General features: G+C 40.3%; 1 protein-coding gene across 2 annotated transcripts in view; it reads right to left on the reverse strand.

Moving 5' to 3' along the window:
- Positions 1-19,340, reverse strand: part of BLMH (bleomycin hydrolase) — a 42,469-nt gene extending 23,129 nt beyond the window's left edge. Inside the window, exons 1-6 of one of the 2 annotated variants that reach the window (XM_059906680.1) lie at positions 19,121-19,340; positions 18,626-18,823; positions 15,292-15,401; positions 14,306-14,447; positions 13,623-13,711; positions 12,227-12,319 (exon numbers count right to left, since the gene is read on the reverse strand). In XM_059906680.1, coding sequence (XP_059762663.1) covers positions 12,227-12,319; positions 13,623-13,711; positions 14,306-14,447; positions 15,292-15,401; positions 18,626-18,823; positions 19,121-19,160 — 672 coding nt within the window. In that variant the 5' untranslated portion in view covers positions 19,161-19,340. Of the gene's footprint in view, positions 1-12,226; positions 12,320-13,622; positions 13,712-14,305; positions 14,448-15,291; positions 15,402-18,625; positions 18,827-19,120 lie in introns of both variants that reach the window. The other variant, XM_059906679.1, reaches the window with a different exon arrangement.
- Between the last annotated feature and the right edge of the window lie 1,283 nt (positions 19,341-20,623).

Genomic DNA, 20,623 nt, shown 5'->3' on the forward strand with positions numbered 1-20,623 from the left:
ATTGACTGTTTTCTGTGCTGTACTACAATCTTTAAATATCATATCTCTCAATCCTCTCAGAAAAAAATGGTAGGTATTATTCATATTTTACAGATAAGGAAACCAAGGTTCAGGGAAATAAATAGCTTGACTGAAGTTTTAAAGCCAATAAATCACAAAATTAGGATTTGAACCCAGGTCTGACCTCAGCACTATTTCTATAACACCATGAATTAAGCATTTATCGTTTACTGTAACTTTCTGGGTTTCCTATAACCTGTCTCTTACAAAAGGTCATAAACTTCTCAAGGATAAGGACCAGGTCATGGATATTTTGTATCTCCTATAGCATCTAGCACTATATCTGACCTAGATATGATAACTAATGTGAACACTATTCCACTCTCCACCACAGGATGAATAATTTCAGAAGTACCACCCTTTCTTCAAGTCACTTCCTTGTTGAAGATTCAATAATGCTTTCCTATTACCTCCCATAACAAATCTAAACTCCATGACCTGATCTATTTGTCTTCTTTTTTTACTTCGGCATAACATACATTCAAAAGGTATGCAAAGTGCACTAATCTTACACATACAGCTCGGTTCAATTTTTTACATAGGTATACACCCATGTAACCACCATTCAAATAAATATACAGAATATTTCCAGGGTTCCAAAGGTTCCCTAGCTCCCTTCCAGTCAATAACCACACCTTCCCCAAGGTAAGCATCATTTTGACTTATATAACCACTGATTAGTTTTGCCTGTTCTTTAATTTCATATAAATGGAATCACACAGCATATACTCTGCTGTGTAGGGCAACCTTTGTTGACATAATGCCTGTAAGATTCACTCATGGTGCTGTGGGTATCACTAATTTGTCCTTACTGCTGTGTAAATATATTATAATTTATTCACTCGTGTTGGTGGACATGTGAGTTGTTTTCAGTGTAGGGTTATTTATAAAGCAGCTAAGAATATTTTTATCCAGACCGTTTTCCAGGGGCTTGAAGGAATTTACATACTCTCCAGCAAAGGAAGAGAGTTCCAGTTGTTCTAACAATACATTCTTGCCAAACCTGGCACTGTATTTTTAATCTTAGCCATTTTGGTGGGTAAGTAATGGTACCCCCAATGTGGTTTTCGCTTGCATGTCTCTGATGAGCACGGTTGGATGTTAAAGGCTCTCCGTGACGTCACCCAACCGTACTTCCCATCACGGAGCCTGCTCACCCGTCGGGCCTGTCTCTGTCTCTCCTTACTGTCCACTCACGCACTCAGCTCGTTGTCACCTTCATAACTTGACTGTCTCTTCTGTTCCTCAAAACCCAATCCTAGGGGCTTCCCTGGTGGTGCAGTGGTTGAGAATCTGCCTGCCAATGCAGGGGACACGGGTTCGAGCCCTGGTCTGGGAAGATCCCACATGCCGCAGAGCAACTAGGCCCGTGAGCCACAATTACTGAGCCTGCGCGTCTGGAGCCTGTGCTCCGCAACAAGAGAGGCCACGATAGTGAGAGGCCCGCGCACCGCGATGAAGAGTGGCCCCCACTTGCCACAACTGGAGAAAGCCCTCGCACAGAAACGAAGACCCAACACAGCCATAAATAAATAAATAAATAAAATTAAAAAAAAAAAAAAAAAACCCAATCCTACTCCCACGCTATAAAACTCAGTGCAGGGAATTCCCTGGCGGTTCAGTGGTTAAGACTCCACACTTTCACTGCCGAGGGCCCGAGTTCAATCCCTGGTCAGAGGACTAAGACCCCGCAAGCCATGTGGCACAGCCAAAAAACTAAAATAAAAAAAAAAAAAAAAAAACCAAAACTCAGTGCTGGATGACCCTTTTCCAGAAAGTTTTCACTAATTAAATTTTTATGTCAGAAGTATTCAGAGAAGGGAGAAGTTAGTGTGAGCTAGAAAAATTAACATTTGATTCCATAGTGTCAGTTATGTTTCTCTACTGTCTCCCCTGCTAGACTTAATCTACCAGGGACAGAAACCAGACCCTAGACGTATCCCAACAAACACTAGAAGAACCACATTAAAAACAGTTTTCTTAAATTGAAGTTCTTCTCCAGTGACTGGTGTAAAACTTAAATTTAGGAGTTCAAACTGGGCAGACCCTAAATGCAGAACAAAAGGGAAGGCTTAGAGAATAAAACAAAGCTATAGCCTGTAAGAAATAAACCTTCCTTCCCCTCCTCTCCTTGGACCCCAACTCTGGAGAACTCTGTTGTCCTTAACCTGATAGACCTCACCCTCTTCCCTCACTTTACCCTCCACTCCCTTCAGAAATGTCAGCTCCTGCCTCTGCTCTGGAAAGAATCACCAGAGAATGATCTATGACAGCCTGATTTCTTAATACGCCCAACCCCACCACTTTCAGCCAGAAAGACCACTTAAGGAGCTTAGTTTTTGATACCCCTTAGCTGTACATTAGTAGTTGTTTTGAGCAGCCAGGACTTCTCCAGACTGACCTTTAGGTAAATTCATTAGATACCCCAGTCCCTATCTGGCTTTAGGGAACACACGTCCAAGATCCCCCAATTCTAAGTCGGCATCCATATGTCATCATCAGCCGCTGAAATTGTATTTATTTCTCTTCATCATCTCCAGTGCATTCATTCTAGGCCTCAAAAAGCCCTGAGACAGACTGGAACCTGATACCAAGGCTCAAACTTATTCTCTGAACCAAAGCTAGAAAACTAGACATAGGTCTGCCTATGACATTAGGCCTATAATTAAGGATAAAAAGACTCTTAATTCATGTGTTATTTTGGAAGACAGAGCCTGACTCTACCATCTTAACAGAAACAGATTAACCTACAGATGAAGTTATGTTTGCCTTTCATTTTATGTTTTGTTTCCCAAGAGAGAATCTTCCTTTACTAGGATTTACTTTGTGTTTTACGAGCCTGAACAGCTGCTCCTTAAACCACCTCTCTTTTAATGTTGTATCATTCCCAGGTTGGTTTCTAGTACAGAAAAGCAGCAGCAGGGCATCACATCAGCAACTGTAATTGAGCTAATCTAGCCATGGATTAATGAGCTATGTTTGGGATTCATAAGGACCAGAGAGTCATTTTGTATTTGCTCAGCACCAAGGCCACAAATGGCACCTTTCTTCATGAGGACACTGCCACTGGTAACTAAAGACAATGACAATGAAAGTATATAATCAGAACATGTTTAAATAAGGAAGGTTTTATAGACTTAAAAGATGTGTATTTTTAACTAGTAATCGTTGTCACATGTGTATGAACATTTTATATGGGGTCATTCTGATTAATTCTCAGTCATCCAAGGGTGGTTTATCCAGTTCAGTTAGGCTCTGGCCAAAAAAAATGAGGCTAGGGCTAGGCCTAATGAAGATTTAAGACAACTAAGTGAATTTCTGTTTACTTTTAAACACATTCTAAATATAAATGAGTGTTTTACACTATAATTTACATATACCTCATTATGCATTTGACTCCCTATCTAAAGTAAAAAGTGTTAAATCATTCCTTCCTTCTCCCCAAAAATGCATTAAAGGAAACCTACATTTTAGTTATCTAAATGAATTCTATGATTAATCTTTTTGGAATACAAATACTTATGCCCTACTGCATATGATTTATAAATCTAAATTTTTATCAAAGATACACATAAGGCATGAATGAGGATAAGGGTGACATCTCTTTCTCTTGGATTTTAGTAAAACTGTAATTTGAGACATGTTGCTTTGTTTACTATGACTATAATTATCCAAAGCCATTCAGATTCAAGTCAGTTTATAACACTTTGGAAGGAATATTTGGCTGCAAGTCAACTAACAATAGTTAAACAAGCTCTAATTTTTTAAAACTCTCCAAAGTATAGTCTCCAGGGCCCCTGACACTACATTTCTTGATAAGAGACTCTGCTGTTCTGAAATAATATTCCCGGTTCCCAAAGTATAAAGCTGGCAGTGAGCTGTGGATATCTGAGTCTGCTCTCTGGTGAGCAACTTGGGAGTGTCACCTGCTTCTCACAAGATGCACTTGGTATTCAGGACAAAAAAAGATACTGGACACTGAACACAAGTCATTATGCAGCACTGAATACTGGTGAATAACAGAACCAGGAAAGGGAATGGAAAAAAGAAAAAGGACACAGAAAGCATGAAATACAGGACATAGGGAAAGAATGTGGGGACCCCAATTTAAAGACAAATGATGTGGGATGGAGTCAATTCCTATACCCATGGCTAAACTGGGAGACAGACATCAAGTGAGAGGAGGAAGGCAGGATGCAATAGTTGAGCGTCAGTCATGAATACTTAGAAGGGTGAGAGTTGAAAGCCAGCTACAGGCAGACGCAGAATGGAGGAAACTGTAATAATTAGAAATGTTAGAATGGGAAGGTAGCAATGGTAACAACCAAGCTACTTGTAATGGAGCAAAACTGGTAAAGCTAAAAGATTTCAGTGCTTGGAACCACTGCAGAAGTGACAGAATATTAGAATCTTCATTTGTATTTGCAATACTGTATTGCCTAGTAAAGTCTAAACCACTGTAGAAATATTACTTACTTCTATTGTTATAAAAAGGCAAAGCTACAGTGCCATTAAGAAATCACCTACTCTGACTTTTTAGTTTCACTGATGGAGAAATTAGGCTCATAGGTAAAATGACCTATTGATCACAGAGTAGAATGACCGCAGGACACAAAAGTGGTCAAAGAATATAGCTGAACTTTGAAGAAAGTTCAGTGCTAAGGGTAAATGAACCAGTTACAAGAGGGAAGGAGTAGAGACCTTAGTGACTGCTGATAATGCAGAGAAAGGAGAGAGAAGACAGCTCTCTACTGCTTTCTGGTGGGGAATGAAAGAAAGGCAAGGATCTGTTTTAAAAACAAAAATCTTACCTGTGCCTGCAAAAGCAGGCAGAGAAGGAGATACTTTCTGGGGGCACCAAATATATTTTCAGGCAGGGAAAGACATAAAGAGGTACACTTAAAGGGCATGTGCCCTTCTGTGATGCTAAGGTAAATGAGGTCATACAGATGATAAGAGTCAAATGATCATCTTGAGACTCCTTCTAGAGTGGTGGCTGAATCAAAGAAATAGAAATTCGGACTCTCCAGTCCCACCCAGACCTACTGAATCAATCTGCACTTTAACAAGATCCCCAGGGGATTTGACTGTACATTAAAGTTTGAAAGCACTACTTTAGAGCACATTTATTCTTTCTCTCCTCCAAAACCTTGCTTCTTCAATTATTGCTTCTCTCATTCGCATCTGCTATCCCTTACCACACACAGGTTTCCTCATCACTGCCGAAAAGCCCTCTCCCCTACTTGTAACCCCTCCCACTTCAGATACCATACATCACTCCAATTCTTCCCTCTTCCTTGTCCTCCACGTCAGCAAGTCCTGACAGCTTCACTTCCAAGATACACCCCCAAATGTATTCATTTCTCTTAACCCTCACTCTCATCAATCTGGTCGGAACCACTATGATATCTCATCTACACAACCACAAGAGCCTCCTAACTGGTCTCCCTACTTCCTCTCCCACTGTTTTACCATCCATTCTCAAAACAGCCAGAGTGGCATATTTTTAAAACAAAAATTAAACCATGTCACTCCTCAGCTTAAATTCCCCGGTGCCTAGCTCACTTAGAATAAAATGCAATATCCTTACCATGGCTCACAGGCGCTATATTAGCCGGTTCTCATTTCCTCTGAGATCTATTCCAGCCATTCCCACTCTCTTTCCAAGCTCGAGTCACACTGCCTTCTTTCTGTTCCTCAAAAATACCAAGCTTCCTCCTGTCTTAGGGCTTTTGCACCCACTGTCTCCTCAGCCTGCTATGCTCTATGTCCAGATCTCTGAATGGATGGATTCTTCCTGCTATTCATATCTCAGCTCATATTTGACCTCAGAAAGGCCTTTTTTTTTTTTTGGCTGTGCCACAGCTTGCAGGATCTTAGTTCCCTGACCAGAGATTGAACCCCGGGGCCACAGCTGTAAAAGCCAAGCCCTAACACTGGACTGCCAGGGAACTCCCTGGAAAGGCCTTTCTTAGCCACCCTATCAATCACCGCATTCTATGTTCCTCAGAGTACATATCACATCAGATTGTTTATTTACTTGTGTATCGTCTGTCTCCCTCCACTAGTATGTAAAATCCATGTGAGCAGGGACCAGGTCTGTTTCAGTCATCACTGCACCCACAGTGCTTAGAACATGCTTAATATTTAGTAGTATTCAATAAATACTTATGGAATAAATGCGTATCAACTTCTCTCCTCTGCACTGCCGAGCTTCTTGAAACTCCCTTTCTCTCCGTGCCATGGTCTGACTCCTCTCCACCTAGCTCCTTCCCTTCTCCATTCCACACACCCCTACTCAGGAATCGGCAGCCTTTCCTCAGTCCTCAGAGTCTCTGGCCTGTCTGCAGCATCTGACACTGATGATCAGCACCTACATCACACAGTTCTGGCACTCACTTTTATAGAAATAGAAGTTTTATGGAAACAGATTATTTTCCAGAATTCTTTACTCAGACCTATTCTATCCTTCCATTCTCCCTCAGGAATTCCAATAATTTGCAAGGCTTCAGCCACCTGTACTAGCATCACTATCACTTTTCTAGATCATTCTCTTTCCTGAACTTTGGAATGATTTCCATATGCTTGAAACCTATTTCCAACTGGACAGTGCCTTGGGACTAGGCACTCTGAAGTCAATATTTCTCCTCTTCACGGTGGCCTCTGAAAAGAGCTTCTCTTACTGACGTGTGTGACCCATAGCAGCATTCTCCCAGTTGCCAGGCTTAAAACCTTAAAGTTATTTGTAATGATGAATCCTTGGCAGATAAGTTGCCAAGTGCTACAGATTTTTCCTCTGAGATATCTCACATTTCTCTCCTTTCCATTTCTATCATCACTATCCTCGTTCAGGCCAAATTAGTACCACCTGGACTGCTGCAGCTTCTAACTGGTCTTCCTACCTCTCTTCCTTCCAGTTTCACCTATTTAACTAACTTAATCTCCTGAAGTGCAGCTTTACTTCAAAAGGGAAATGCAATTTGTGAACATAATCTATTTCCTTCAAGAACCTCAAGGGAAAGGTTAGTCCCCTCTTCAGTGTCAGAAATGTCCTCTACGACTATCAAAATAATAATTCCTTTCCTCTTCCAGAATCCAAAAGAGAAGACCATATTAGAAAATGTTACTTCTTAGCAGCAGTGGCTCTTAAATGAGAATCACCTGAGAAGCTTTTAATGGTATAGATGCCACAACTCGACAAATGCCAAAACAAAATTCACCACGAAAACAATAAGGGAACAATGAGATGGGGCTAACTCTACAAACACGAAAACACTATAAATAGCTTCAGTAACTAAAATACAGAGTTACTGGCAGATGAATAAACACACTAAAAGAACAGAATTGCATGCCTGGAGATTTTAGAACTGATAGATGGCATCTCAAATTAAGGGGTAGGGAGAGGATGGACTATTTGAAAAGATGTGGGTCAACTGGGCAGCCTTGAGAGGAAAAAAGTTAGATCCATATCTCATACCCTATGCCAGGATAAATTCTAAATGGATCAGAGATTCAAACACAAAAATCAAAACTCTGTAAGTACTGGAAGAAAAATGGACGAATTCTTTTATAATTCGAGAAAAGCTTTTCTAATTAAAAACCACAAAAAATTTCAAATTTGACTATATATAAGTAAAAAATTCTGCATAGCAAAAAAAAAGCATATCACAGATAAGCAACAAACTAAGAAAAAAATTTTGCATCTCATATCACAATGGGCTAATTTCTGTAACATGTAAGGAATACCTAAAATTGATAAAAGACCAAGAAAAAAAACAAGGAAAGGATAAGAATAGACAGTTCACAGAAAAGATGCTTAGCCCCACTCAAATTAAGAAAATATAAATTAAAACTACAATGAGATAGTTTAACTATCAGACTGTTTACCTGTCAACTGTGTACCTTATCAGATCGGTAAGGATCCGATTGTTTGATAAATGCACTGCCTTGATAAATCTAAAGGGAAACAGGTTCTGTCAGATATTGCTGATGAGAGCGTAAATTGATAGACCCTCCAAAGAGGTTAATTTGGCATTATATATCAAAGTTACAAATGTCTATTCTCCCTGACTCAAAAATCCTATTTCTATTATGTTTTTTTTAAAAAAAAATCTCTGGAAGGATGACTAACAGCTAAAACTAATAACAAAAACTAATAAAACTAATTTGGGGGTACATGGTAATTGGAAGGATGGAGAATAGGGTGAGAAGACTTCTCACTGTATATCTTCTTCTATTTTTGATATTTATGCTAAGTGAAATGTCAGACAGAAAAATACTGTATGATATCACTTACATGTGGAATCTAAAAGATACAACAAACTAGTGAATATAACAAAAAAGAAACAGACTCACAGATACAGAGAACAAACAAGTGGTTACCAGTGTGGAGGGGGAGGGGCAATATAGGGACAGGGGAGTGGGAGGTACAAACTAATGGATATAAGACAAGCTCAAGGATGTATTGTACAACATGGGGGATATAGCCAATATCTTATAATAACTGTAAATGGAAAGTAACCTTTAAAAATTGTATTAAAAGAAACTATAGGCTTTAGAGAAAGACAAAGAAAATGAAAAAACCAAGTTATAAAACAGTGTATAGGATCCCTTTTTAAAGCTATTTTTATATGATCTTAAATGAAAAAAATATGGAAGAAAATGCACCAGAGTGTTAGCAGTGATAACCTTTGGCTCACAAGGACTTTCTATGTCATCCTTCCCTGTGTTAGTTAGTACGTAATTTCTTATATTTATAAAGTTTAAAAGCACAAGCATTATTCACGCTCCTGGTGTAACACTCAAAAGCCTCTAATGTGCAACAGGGTAGAATGATTAGCAAATGTAATTCAAATGTTCTATGTTTCAAACTAAGAAGTTAATTGTTCAGTTGAAAAAATAAAATAAATGGGTATACCTCCCAAAGAAAGATAACTAGGCCCTAATCTCAAGGAAAATGACCTTGACCTTAGGTCTGAAGCAAGCCTAAGCCCATATATTGTTTTTAAGACCTGAGAGCCACTGCTATAGAATTTCCTGAGTAAATCATAATGACTCCCTGTCTCTTCCTATGGCACTGATAAATATTGTTTCTGGTCTTTGTTTTATGTTTTGTTTTTTAACAGACAGAGTTTTGGTAGAGAATACATTTAATAATCCTAAGGGAATCTGGAGGCTAAAAGAGAGTAGACACACTAAGAAAACACTACAACAGAAGTGACTACACGGTTCCAGATCTGCCTTGTCTGTCATCACAACAAACAACCTGCCTTTCTCTTCTCTTAGAAAGAATGCCTTTAGCATAAATACATTTCATTCAAAGCTATCTGAGCTTCATGGCTGATAAGTCATCATTTTGATGTGCCTACAAGGCTAGGCAAAACATAGGTACTAATTTGTGGCTTTAAAACCAGAGCTAGGCTCTTCATTACATAAGAGTCAGGTTAAATAAAGAGTTATCTAGGGGATTGTAAAAATCTAAAGACCTATACCACACAGAATTCTGTAGTCAACAGCTTACCTAGAATCATTAAGTAAACAACCCTATTTATAAAACATCCATACTCAGGACTTGGTAAGGTGGTGGTGTACTATTTTTCCAAGGTTAGGAACAGGAGAGAAAAGATATGTGAAATATACCTGCCCTAATTTTTTTTTTTTTTTCTTTTGGCCGCACCACACCACATGTGGGATCCTAGTTCCCCAACAAGGGATCGAACCCGCGCCCCCTGCACTGGAAGCACAGAGTCTTAACCACTGGACCGCCAGGGAAGTGAACCTGCCCTAATTCTTATCAGCTAATCCCAGAGTCAAAACATGGATTTTAGACATATCATTTAAAAGATCATTAAAGCAAACATCTTAAGCCAACAGAATGCTTGTGATTTGCAGTAAGTATTATCTGAGCCCGTTTCCATAACTCTTTATAGAACCTTCATCCTTACTACACCCCACCATCTTACTAAAATCATAAATAAAGGCAAATTATGCAGGAGATATGGCCTCAACAGGAGAGATCATTCCAAGGAGGAAGGGAAGAAAACTAACATTTATTGGACCACTGCTATGTACCAGGCACTATGCCTTATACTCTTATACTTAATTCCTTATTTGATCCCCACAAAAATCCAATGAGAAATATATTTTAAACCCCAAATGGAATCTCAGACAGGTTAAGTATTTTATCCAAGATCACAGAGCTGTTAAGTGATAGAGCCGGAACTGAAACCCATGTCCTACTCCAAAACCTATTTTCTTCTACTACAATCAGATACCTCTCTTAACAAAGAACACTTAAGGAGTAAAGAAAGAGGTAAATGTGAGATAATTTAAATGTATCTAGCAAAATGAAACCTCTGTGTTCATCCACTGAACAATATTTAAGAAATGAATATTGTATCAAGCTAGACATGTTACACTTGAACAAACTGAGACTTCAGAGCTTCAGGAACCTGTCTCAGGTCACATGGCTGTTAAATGAGAAGATTAGATAGCCTGACTCCAGAGACCATGCTCTCGACTACACTATGCTGCCTCTCTAAAATTCAAAGGAAAACACGAGTAAAGCATTAAAGTTGTGCACTGCAGTGAAAAAATTTAGGCCATCTTAATTCCACACAAACAGTCTTGAAAGGACTGTTAGTTGAGTGATTCCTAGTAATGGGCCCACTAGATGAAAAAGGGAAATGTTTGTACTTTTCTCCAAGTGATTTCACAGTTTTATACATATTCATCTGGATTATGAATAGTATTTAGTAATAAAGATTTTTAACTGCCTTGATAATAAATATTACTGCCTTATATTTGTTTAATGCTTTTTAAGTTTTCCAAAATGTTTTCACATACATTATTTTAACTGTTATAACCAACGATAGCTTCTCATCTTTATTCCTACAGAATAAAACCAGAAGACCTGGCATCTACCTAAGATCCCTCACAGCTCTGCCTTTCTAGCTTAATTTACTACCAAACACAATCACAAAATGTTATGTTTCAGCTACCCTGTTCTCTGAAGATTCCACCTTTGTTCATGCCACTGTACATGCGATTCCTGTTGTCTGGAATGGTTTTCCCAGTTACCCATCTGGTACATCTTTACTGCTCTTTCAAGTGCTGGTTCCAATATCTTCCCCATGAAACCTTCAGTTCACTGAATTAGTCACTCCCTCCTCTGTGACCACCAAATCCTTTATAACACATCTCTAGCATAGGATTTATTATAATTATTCATGTGTTTCTTTTACCAAGAGATTGAGCTCCTTGAAAATAGAGACCATGTCTTTCTCATCTTTGTATTCCCAGTAGCAAACTCATAGCACGTATTCAATATTTATGAAATGAATAAAAGAGTGAATTATAGAATAATAAATTGGGAAATAGAAGATATAAGTACAAGTCCCATACTAAACTGCAAAGTTTATACCTCAGCCTTTTCAGCTGTAAAATAAGTAATTTTCTTTCTTTTATTTTTTAAAGATTCTATACTTTAATTTATTTTTTATTTATTTATTTTTGGCTGCATTGGGTCTTCGTTGCTGCACGCGAGCTTTCTCTAGTTGGGGCAAGCGGGGGCTACTCTCTGTTGCAGTGCATGGGCTTCTCATTGCGGTGGCTTCTCTTGTTGCGGAGCACGGGCTCTAGGCACGCGGGCTTCAGTAGTTGTGGCATGCGGGCTCAGTAGTTGTGGCTCGCAGGCTCTAGAGCATAGGTTCAGTAGTTGTGGCACACGGGCTTAGCTGCTCCGCGGCATGTGGGATCTTCCCAGACTAGGGCTCAAACCCGTGTCCCCTGCATTGGCAGGCAGATTCTTAACCACTGCGCCACCAGGGAAGCCCTTTTTTTAAAAAAAATATTTATTTATTTATTTATTTTGGCTGCACCAGGTCTTAGTTGTGGCATACAGGATACCTAGTTGCGGCACGCAGACTACTTAGTTGCGGCATGCATCTGGGATCTAGTTCCCTGACCAGGGCTTGAACCCAGGTCCCCTACATTGGGAGCTCAGGGTCTTACCCACTGGACCACCAGGGCAAGTCCCTAAAATAAGTAATTTTCAATTCAATTCAACATTAACTACAATGACCACGTTTCCCAGTCAATGTAACAGATAGGAATATTCTGAGAGTTCTTTAGAAGGGTCACAAAAATTCCAAATAATTGTTATTACCTCCTCCATCATGGCATCCTGTGTGGCTGAGATTTCTCCTTTGGTTGCGCCGCTGTGTACCAGGTTCCTTAGTCGTAGACAGAATTCTCTCATCTATGACAGAAACTTATTCAGTTACCCAAATTCAACTATAAATGAGCCTAACAGACCAGTGCTAGCTCTGATTTGAAGTATAACTCAGCCAAGACCCCGGGCAAAGTTCATAAAAGCAAATGCATTTTTCCCCAACCAGTCCACTTAAGCACAGAGCTAAAAACGCTCTCCATAAGGAGAAAAGACATGGATCATTCCCCAAAAATACTAGATGGAACTGCTCCTGCTCTGCAACTGATGGGACCCTCTGTGATACATGTCTGGGGATGGGGAAAACATGTAATTCCATAATGCCATCACCCTCGGAAAAAGCAAGAGACAAGCTGATTATGCCACTAAGTCACTCTAATAGATTTTAATTTACAATTTTACTGGTTGTCCATTTCTTCTCTGTAAAATCATTATGAACATGGCTATGCCAACCCCCAATATACTTTTCATTTTTGTTTTCAATTTTGAGAGATGCCAAAGATAAAGATGAGTCATAAACCTAACCACTGTGCTAAAGAGAATCTTGCTCCCACCTGAAATGGAATCCAGTGCTATACTATTAATGACCTTTTAGCCTGTGGATAATATTCCCCAGTTTCCTGGGTGGAAAATAACCTACTTCTAATATTGAGGAAACACATTTACAGTTTATTTTAAAATGTAGTCTTTCTCCCAGGGATGACAAATCCAATTTTAGCCTCATAGATCAAGACAGCAGATTCTGGCAACTCCCAGTTCTTAAAAAAGATGTCTGGCTGGCAGAGCAGCATCCCTGTAGGATTCACAATCCTCCTTGGGAAAATGGGTTATGCAGAGAAGAGAGGATGATTCATTAAGACAACTGAGGCAATAAAAAGCAGTTCAGTGACTACATCAAATGTTAAGTGAATGGATAAACTACACTGATATAGTTTGGAGAAGCCGCAGAGCTCTGCATACTCTTTGAGGAAGTCTTCCGAAGAGTTCTTTTTGGTTTTACTAAAACATAATGCTGCCCCAGTCCACCTCCACGAGAACCAAGTTAGCATGCTGGTGGCTGAGAATGGGACTTTCTTTCCTCAGTACCCATAAGAAAATATTAAAATCAACGGAAATAAAAGTGGGAGATTTTTAAAGAGAAGGAAAAAAAACACCCTAATCTCAATTATTTTTAAAGTTAATATGAGGCTACATTGCCTTGGATAGACACTGAGTAGCTATCTTGTACACAGACTGTGTATACTGAAATGCCCAGGAATGTCCCTGGAAAATCAGTTAGGAGTTTTAAGGTAAGTATACGATATGCAATCCCACCCTGCTCCATATGCTGTACCTTGTGATTCAGAATATCATTCATCCTTTTGGTTGCCTCTGTTGTATAAGATTCAGGGAAGCACTTCTTAGGGATAACACCATATTTTTCTAAAAGAAAACAAATTTTAATGTTCAATAAAGTAAACGTATACTCCAGTGTCAGGAACCCTGGCAAAAATAGCTATTGCTTTTAAAAATAGGCCATATTTTCCTAGTCTAACTCAGAAAACTTAATGACCTTACAATATTATTAAACAGGTCATTTAATCTGCCTATTTATCCATCTATCTTGAATTAATTCTGTTCTTTTTAATCTAACACACTTTGTAAGGTATTCAGCATGATGAAGTTTCTCCAAAAGACAATTTTTTGAATGAGGACATTTTCAAACAGGTGCAGTTTCAATGCGTTTCTTGATTACATCAATGGATAAGAGATAAACTTTTTCATAGAAAGTTAGTTCTACTTAATACAACCTTTTCTCCTCTAACTCAATCTTCACAGTACCTATCTCCTTACCTCTAATTTAAGAAAGGTACTTAATAGGTAAGAGTGTGAGATAAAGGTTCCTGGAGCTAACTGTATACCCCTCTGGGGACCAATTCTACTCTGTACTTAACCACCAAAGAAATGGCCTATGCCTAACTACAGAGCCTTGCTTGATCATGCTGGGTTTCAGTTTCAGTAGAGGAAGGCTCTTACCAACAATATTGACAAGCATATCCCATTGTCCTCCATCATTTGCAGGATTTGTAAGCAAATACTGCACCAGCCTACCATCCTCAGGCTCCTTTTTCTGGGCTGTGTCCACAAAAGCATTTAAGAAGAAATAACAGCGTTCGACCTAGAGTAAGAGAAATTAAATAAAATTAAAGGAGAAGAGAGCTAATATCTTTATTGGCATTATCAACAGAATACGAGTCCCGGAACTACTGCAGACCCAACAGAGTAGGTATTTTTAAACTAAAGTTGGTAATTACATAGCAGTATCTCTGGGGCTTCCCTGGGGGTCCAGTGGTTAAGACTCCGCGCTTCCACTGCAGGGAGCACGGGTTCGATCCCTGGTCGGGGAACTAAGATCCCACATGTCACGTGGTGTGGGAAAAAAAAAAAAAAAAAAAAAAAGCAGTATCTGGCTTCATGAGAATGTCTGAAGTGTTTTCCTTTATCTGTGTGTACACATTGTAATAGTTTATCCAAAACAAGGCACTGCTTTATTCTGAAACAGAAAAATCTGATATTTAGAGCCTTCAATCAATAAAGATCTAACGGACACATATAACATACACTTTAAAGATAAAAAACTGGAATAAAATTATTTACTCTTTTTCAGACAAGTATTACCTGGAGAAAGGGAATTAGGTCCTAGAAATACAAATAATCTACATAAAGATGCTAAAAGGGGAAATCACTGAAAACGAAATAAAAAATTTTAAATAAGAAAGAAACAAGGAAGTAGTAAGGTGAGTCATCAGACTTATTATTTCATTGCAAAAAGTAGCCACCTACCAACCAAAAGTAGTTCTGCCTTTGAAAAGAGTCAACTTTTGATTCTTTGGAAATCAGAATAAATGCTGTCCCATCTATAATGGAAGGCAGACTATAACTAGAAAAGCAAGAAACGAAGAGATAGTCCCTACCAAGGCTGATATTGAAACAAAAAGAGTATTTCAAGATCAGTCCCATACCTTGTCCCAGAAAAAGAGGTAAGATTGACTAAATTCAAATTCTTCAATATTTAATTTTCTCATGAATGGAAGTCTCATAACATTCAGACAAGAAAAGATCCAGCATCGCCCTGAAAAAAGAAAGCAAATCAAGAAATTATGATGAATGTTTACATAGCTTACATTGTTCCAACTGTATTTCCCAACAGTGAGTCCATGACAAGATCTTGGACAATTTAAGACCAAATCAGAAAGAGCAGAAAGATACAAAAACAAAAACAAGAAAGGTAGTACTTACTATCTGCAATATATATGCAAAGGTTTATATCCTTAACATATAAAAAAAATCTCTTTACGTATCACATAAAGAATCAATTATAAATCACCTAAGAAAATTACATTAGAAAAAGAAATACTGGTAGAGAAACATGAGCAAAGATCATGAACAGCTAATTTAATAGTCAAAAAAGATACAAATAGCAAGAAACATTTTTTTAAAGTTCATCATAAGACACCTGTTAAATGGAGAAACATTATTTTTCAATTAATAATGCCCAATATTGGCAAGGAAGTGGGGAAACAGCATTATTATACACCCTGGATAGGAATCTAAACGGGTAAAAAAATATCTGAAGGCAATCTGGCAATATATGGCAAAACCTTTAAAAATTCTCTACCCTTTAATGTGGAATATATAGTATATGCTTCAATATAAGATGACTCTAACATAAGTCAATCCCCATGCCCCCAATGAGAATTTTTTTTTAAGTTATTTAGTTAACTGGATTATATAAACACTTAAAAAATAGATGAAATAGTAACTGTCTGCCTATAATATTTAATTTAGTAGCTTTAATATTTAGATATTTAAAATCATATTAATATAACAAATTGATGTAGAAGCATTGTTTTTTCCACTTTCACACGTCATTTTCACACTGATCCACACTTTTCACGTGCATCTTGGCATCAGTGCCTTTACCATTATTAGATCCACTCTTTCAAACAGAACACATCATCTTTCTTCCATCTACTGTGTTTGAGTCACAGCAATGCTTTGAATCCATGCATAATGCTGTCCCTAAAAAATGTTATGCCACCACTCAACCATATAATCATATTTGTCATTTGTCCTGTAAGTGGATAATCACAAACTCCACAATGTCACCATCTTCTGTACTTCTGTACTTCATCTTAAGTGATCTTTAGAGGTCTATTTACAAGGATATCCAACATTTCCACGTGAGGTCATGTCCTAGAAAAATACTGCATTCAAATTTTCTGCTTTTTAAAAAAACTGATTCAATCAAATGATCTCCATAAGCATCCCAAACTAGCATGGATCAAGGTCATTTCAGAGTAATTAATGTCTTTGCCAAAATGTACTTTACTTCAAATTAAATTAACTGAGAATGCTCATTATCAAAGTCTTTGTAAAGCCTCACACATAGGGTAACTCTTTTCTAAGGAAGATTCAGAGGGGAAAAACCTTGACTTTTATCTGGGCATAACTTTTTTACTAATATGAAAATACGTTCACAATATATTGGTAAGTGAAAAAGGTAGGTAGGTTACCTAACAATATGTAAGGTATCACCCATATTAAACACACACACACAGGATAAAGACCTGACAGAATACTTACTCATCGGTATTTTGCAAATATTCTACATTGAACAACAGTAATCTTACAAGAAGAAAAAATAATTAAAAATAAGTAACTACACACAGTGTTTTTCAAAAGTCACTAATGGGGCTTCCCTGGTGGCACAGTGGTTAAGAATCCACCTGCCAATGCAAGGGGACACGAGTTCGAGCCCTGGTCCAGGAAGATCCCAAATGCCTCGGGGCAACTAAGCCCGTGCACCACAACTACTGAGCCTGCGCTCTACAGCCTGCGAGTCACAACTACTCAGCCCGAGTACCACAACTACTGAAGCCCGCACGCATAGAGTCCGTGCTCCGCAACAAGAGAAGCCACCGCAATGAGAAGCCTGCGCACCGCAATGGAGAGTAGCCCCCATTCACCTCAACTAGAGAACAGCCCGCGCACAGCAATGAAGACCCAACGCAGCCAAAAATAAATAAAATAAATAAAAATTTTAAAAAAAGTCACTAATGACTTAGTATAGCTCATCTTTACCTTGGTTTTATCTGTATGCCACCTCTCTCATATGCACACTATTATTTTCTAGTGAGGAAATCTGGATGAACTGTTAATGTGAAAACTGCAGGAAAATAACCTACATAGCTCATGTGCTATTTGTACCTTTTGCAAATAAAAGTGACACTACAGGATATATAAGACATGACCTGTTCCAGATGAACATTTCCAGGCTTTTCCCTAAAAGGGCACTGCAATCTAAACCATGTAGGACCACTAATAACATTACTAACTGGATCTAACTGGATAATTTGTAGCGTGACAGGCCACACCACCCCAAGCACTTGCTACTGTGGCAAAACATTAATTATTGCAAGATCGTAATTTTTTCTTAAAATTTACAAATGAACTTTACTGAGGTATAATTTACATACAATAAAATACATCCATGTTATAAATGTACACTTTGAGTTCTGACTGGCTTTAAGCAAGCACTGATCTGCTTTCTGCCAAAATAAATAGACTGGGAGTAGTTTTAAAATGGATAGACTTTAAAAAGTCCTTTTAGTACAATTCTGCCACGAGAATGTCCTTATTTAGATTCCTGGATAACCCATCTTTCACTGTAGCTGTTTTTCTGTTTTCTAGTGGTGCTCGATAGCAGATAGCAAAACAAGAGCTCTTGACCAGCAAGGCATGAGAAATGAGTATTTTTCTGTATTACAAACTAGTCTACTGGTGGTAACTTAGCCCATTAGCACATGTGTTCAAATTGCAACCAAAAGGTACACTTAAAAATAACATTTGATGACATTTTGATGCAATTACATTGTGTCTTTTCCATCCCATACATTTGTACATGGCCTTCAGGGCAACGTGGAGGTGTCCTCTAGGGCATGAACCTTTTTACATGATCTGTTTCGTACCAAGAATATATATCTCCAAGACATGGGGCTGCAGTCACATAACTTCAGGACAGAATATCGTGAATTACATTCAAACAGATGACCATGGGTTAGTCAGTCATTTTAGTGCTCAAATCAAATATACTAACGAACCACAGAGCACCAAAACAAGTCACAAAGTAACCTTCTTGGACCTGCCTGTACTTGGCGCCTGTTCTCTAAAAATTTACTACAACTTCTTTCTATCCAAACGTCTTCTCCCCTAAGGCCATTCTTAGGTAAGACACCACAATGGGACGCTGTCAAGAAAGTCAAGGAAAGTGCGCAAGAAGTTTGAAGACCTCACCTGAGCTCTTCTGGCTGGTGACGGGCTTGCCTTCAGGATGCACGGCGTGCTGAAACACATGCTGAACACCCTGGACCGTGGCCCTCTTCAGACAGATGTCCAGGAGGTCGTGGGTGGTGCCGACATTCTGGGCCAGTACGAACTGAGGATCGGAATTCAGTTTCTGAAGCAGAGCAGCTACCTTCTCCGAATTCAGTCCTGCTAAAAGACCAAACAGGATTGATTATAACATCAAAAAGAGGCTGAGAAGGGCTGATCCGGGACTCCCACACTCGGGCTCTAACTTGGTAAGAGCATCCCGAGGTGACCATAGCAGCGGAGAAGCCCTTCACCGGCGTCCTCGCCCACGATGCTGCCTCCCTCCGGGCCGCTCCAGCCCACCCAGAAAGCTCCACCCTCACCATCGCCCCGGGTCCCGGCCCCGGCCCTTCCCCGCCGCCGGGCCTCCGGGGCGCAGCTGAGTCCCCAGAGGCCACCCGCGCCCCCCCGGCTTACCCTTGGCGGGGAAGAGCGGCGCCTCACCCGCGTCGTTCATGGCGCCCACGCTGCCCGGCGGGGGAACGGTAGTTTCGGGGTCCTCAGGCAAGACCCGGGGCTGCACAGCCGTTCGCTGCCTAAGCTGCCCGACCTGTCTCTCGCACCCCGACCGCCGGAAAAAGGAAGCCGGCTCAGCGGGGGCGGAGGACTGAGAGAAACGGGGTCCGCGGAGGGACAAAACTCCCCACACGCGTTGCTGAGTCAGCGCCATCGGGGCTGGCCCCGCCCGTGGGAGGGCCGAGGGGGCGGGTCGCTGACGCGCTGCAGCCGCCCGCGCCCCCGCCCTGGGCGGGTCCCCCTCGGCTCAGGCCCACGCTCTCCATCCGCGCTGCCTGGCGTCCGCCCACGCGGCGCCGGAGTCTACAGGCAGCCGTGATTACGCTTCCTGACCACCGGGGCGCCCTCCTGGGATAAGGTCAGCCCAGAGCGTGGAACTCGAGGGGTTCCATGCTGGGCCTGGAGACCGAATACCCTAGCATTGTGAAATTGGCCCCATGAAGCCTTTTCAGAGGCCAAAAGGGGGCTCCAAGGCGGTAGGACGGGCTCAGGGACCGCATAATTAAGCACTGGGCTTAGGATGGGTTGCCTCGTTTCATAAATGAACCCAGAGGCTCTTCCAATAGGCATCCTTCGCTGACCAGTCACTGCACTTTCAATGGTAGTGTTTTTGTGTTGAGGGGAAATTGGAATCAAGCTCTTTCCTACCCACTCAGTTGCTACCAGGGTTCTACAAACATACAATTGCTGGGACTTCCCTGGTGGCGCTGTGGTTAAGAATCTGCCTGCCCATGCAGGAGACATAGGTTCGATCCCTGGTCCGGGAAGATCCCACATGACGCGGAGCAACTAAGCCCATGCGAACCGCAAGTACTGAGCCCGCATGCTGCAACTACTGAAGCCTGCGTGCCTAGAGCCCGTGGTCCACAACAAGAGAAGCCACCACAATGAGAAGCCCACGCACTGCGTGGAAGAGTAGCCCCCCCCACTCGCGACAACTAGGGAAAGCCTGCGCACAGCCAAAAAACCCAAAGCAGCCAAAAAAAACCAACAACATAAAAAACATACAATTGCTCATTTCGAGGAATTCTGGGCTTCATGGAGTCAGTGAGTATCTCCTACCTAGCTAAGGAAAGTGACAGAAGTCAGTCTGATGCATCGATACTGCTTGTCCAGCCCTCTACAAAACCTTCAAATGAGCGGGCCCTCCTCCCCAGGCTTTCAGGATAACTGAGAGGTTTAACAAGGTTTTGAGATAGTGAAGCCTTTTTATGTTGTTTTTCGTGCTCTAAAATCTCAAACCTTAGTGAGATGTTGGGATGGGACCCAAAGGTGATGAAACAAATCCAGATAGATCTGTCTACCACTGAAAAGCCTGACTCTGCTACTCAGAGCAGTGAGAGTCTTCTGTGGAACCTAGCATCTAGGTCCTAGATTGAAAATAATCTCTGATTCTAAGGAACT

The sequence above is a fragment of the Balaenoptera ricei genome, chromosome 20, assembly GCF_028023285.1.
Source record: "Balaenoptera ricei isolate mBalRic1 chromosome 20, mBalRic1.hap2, whole genome shotgun sequence".
In the NCBI taxonomy this organism is placed as follows: Eukaryota; Metazoa; Chordata; class Mammalia; order Artiodactyla; family Balaenopteridae; genus Balaenoptera; species Balaenoptera ricei.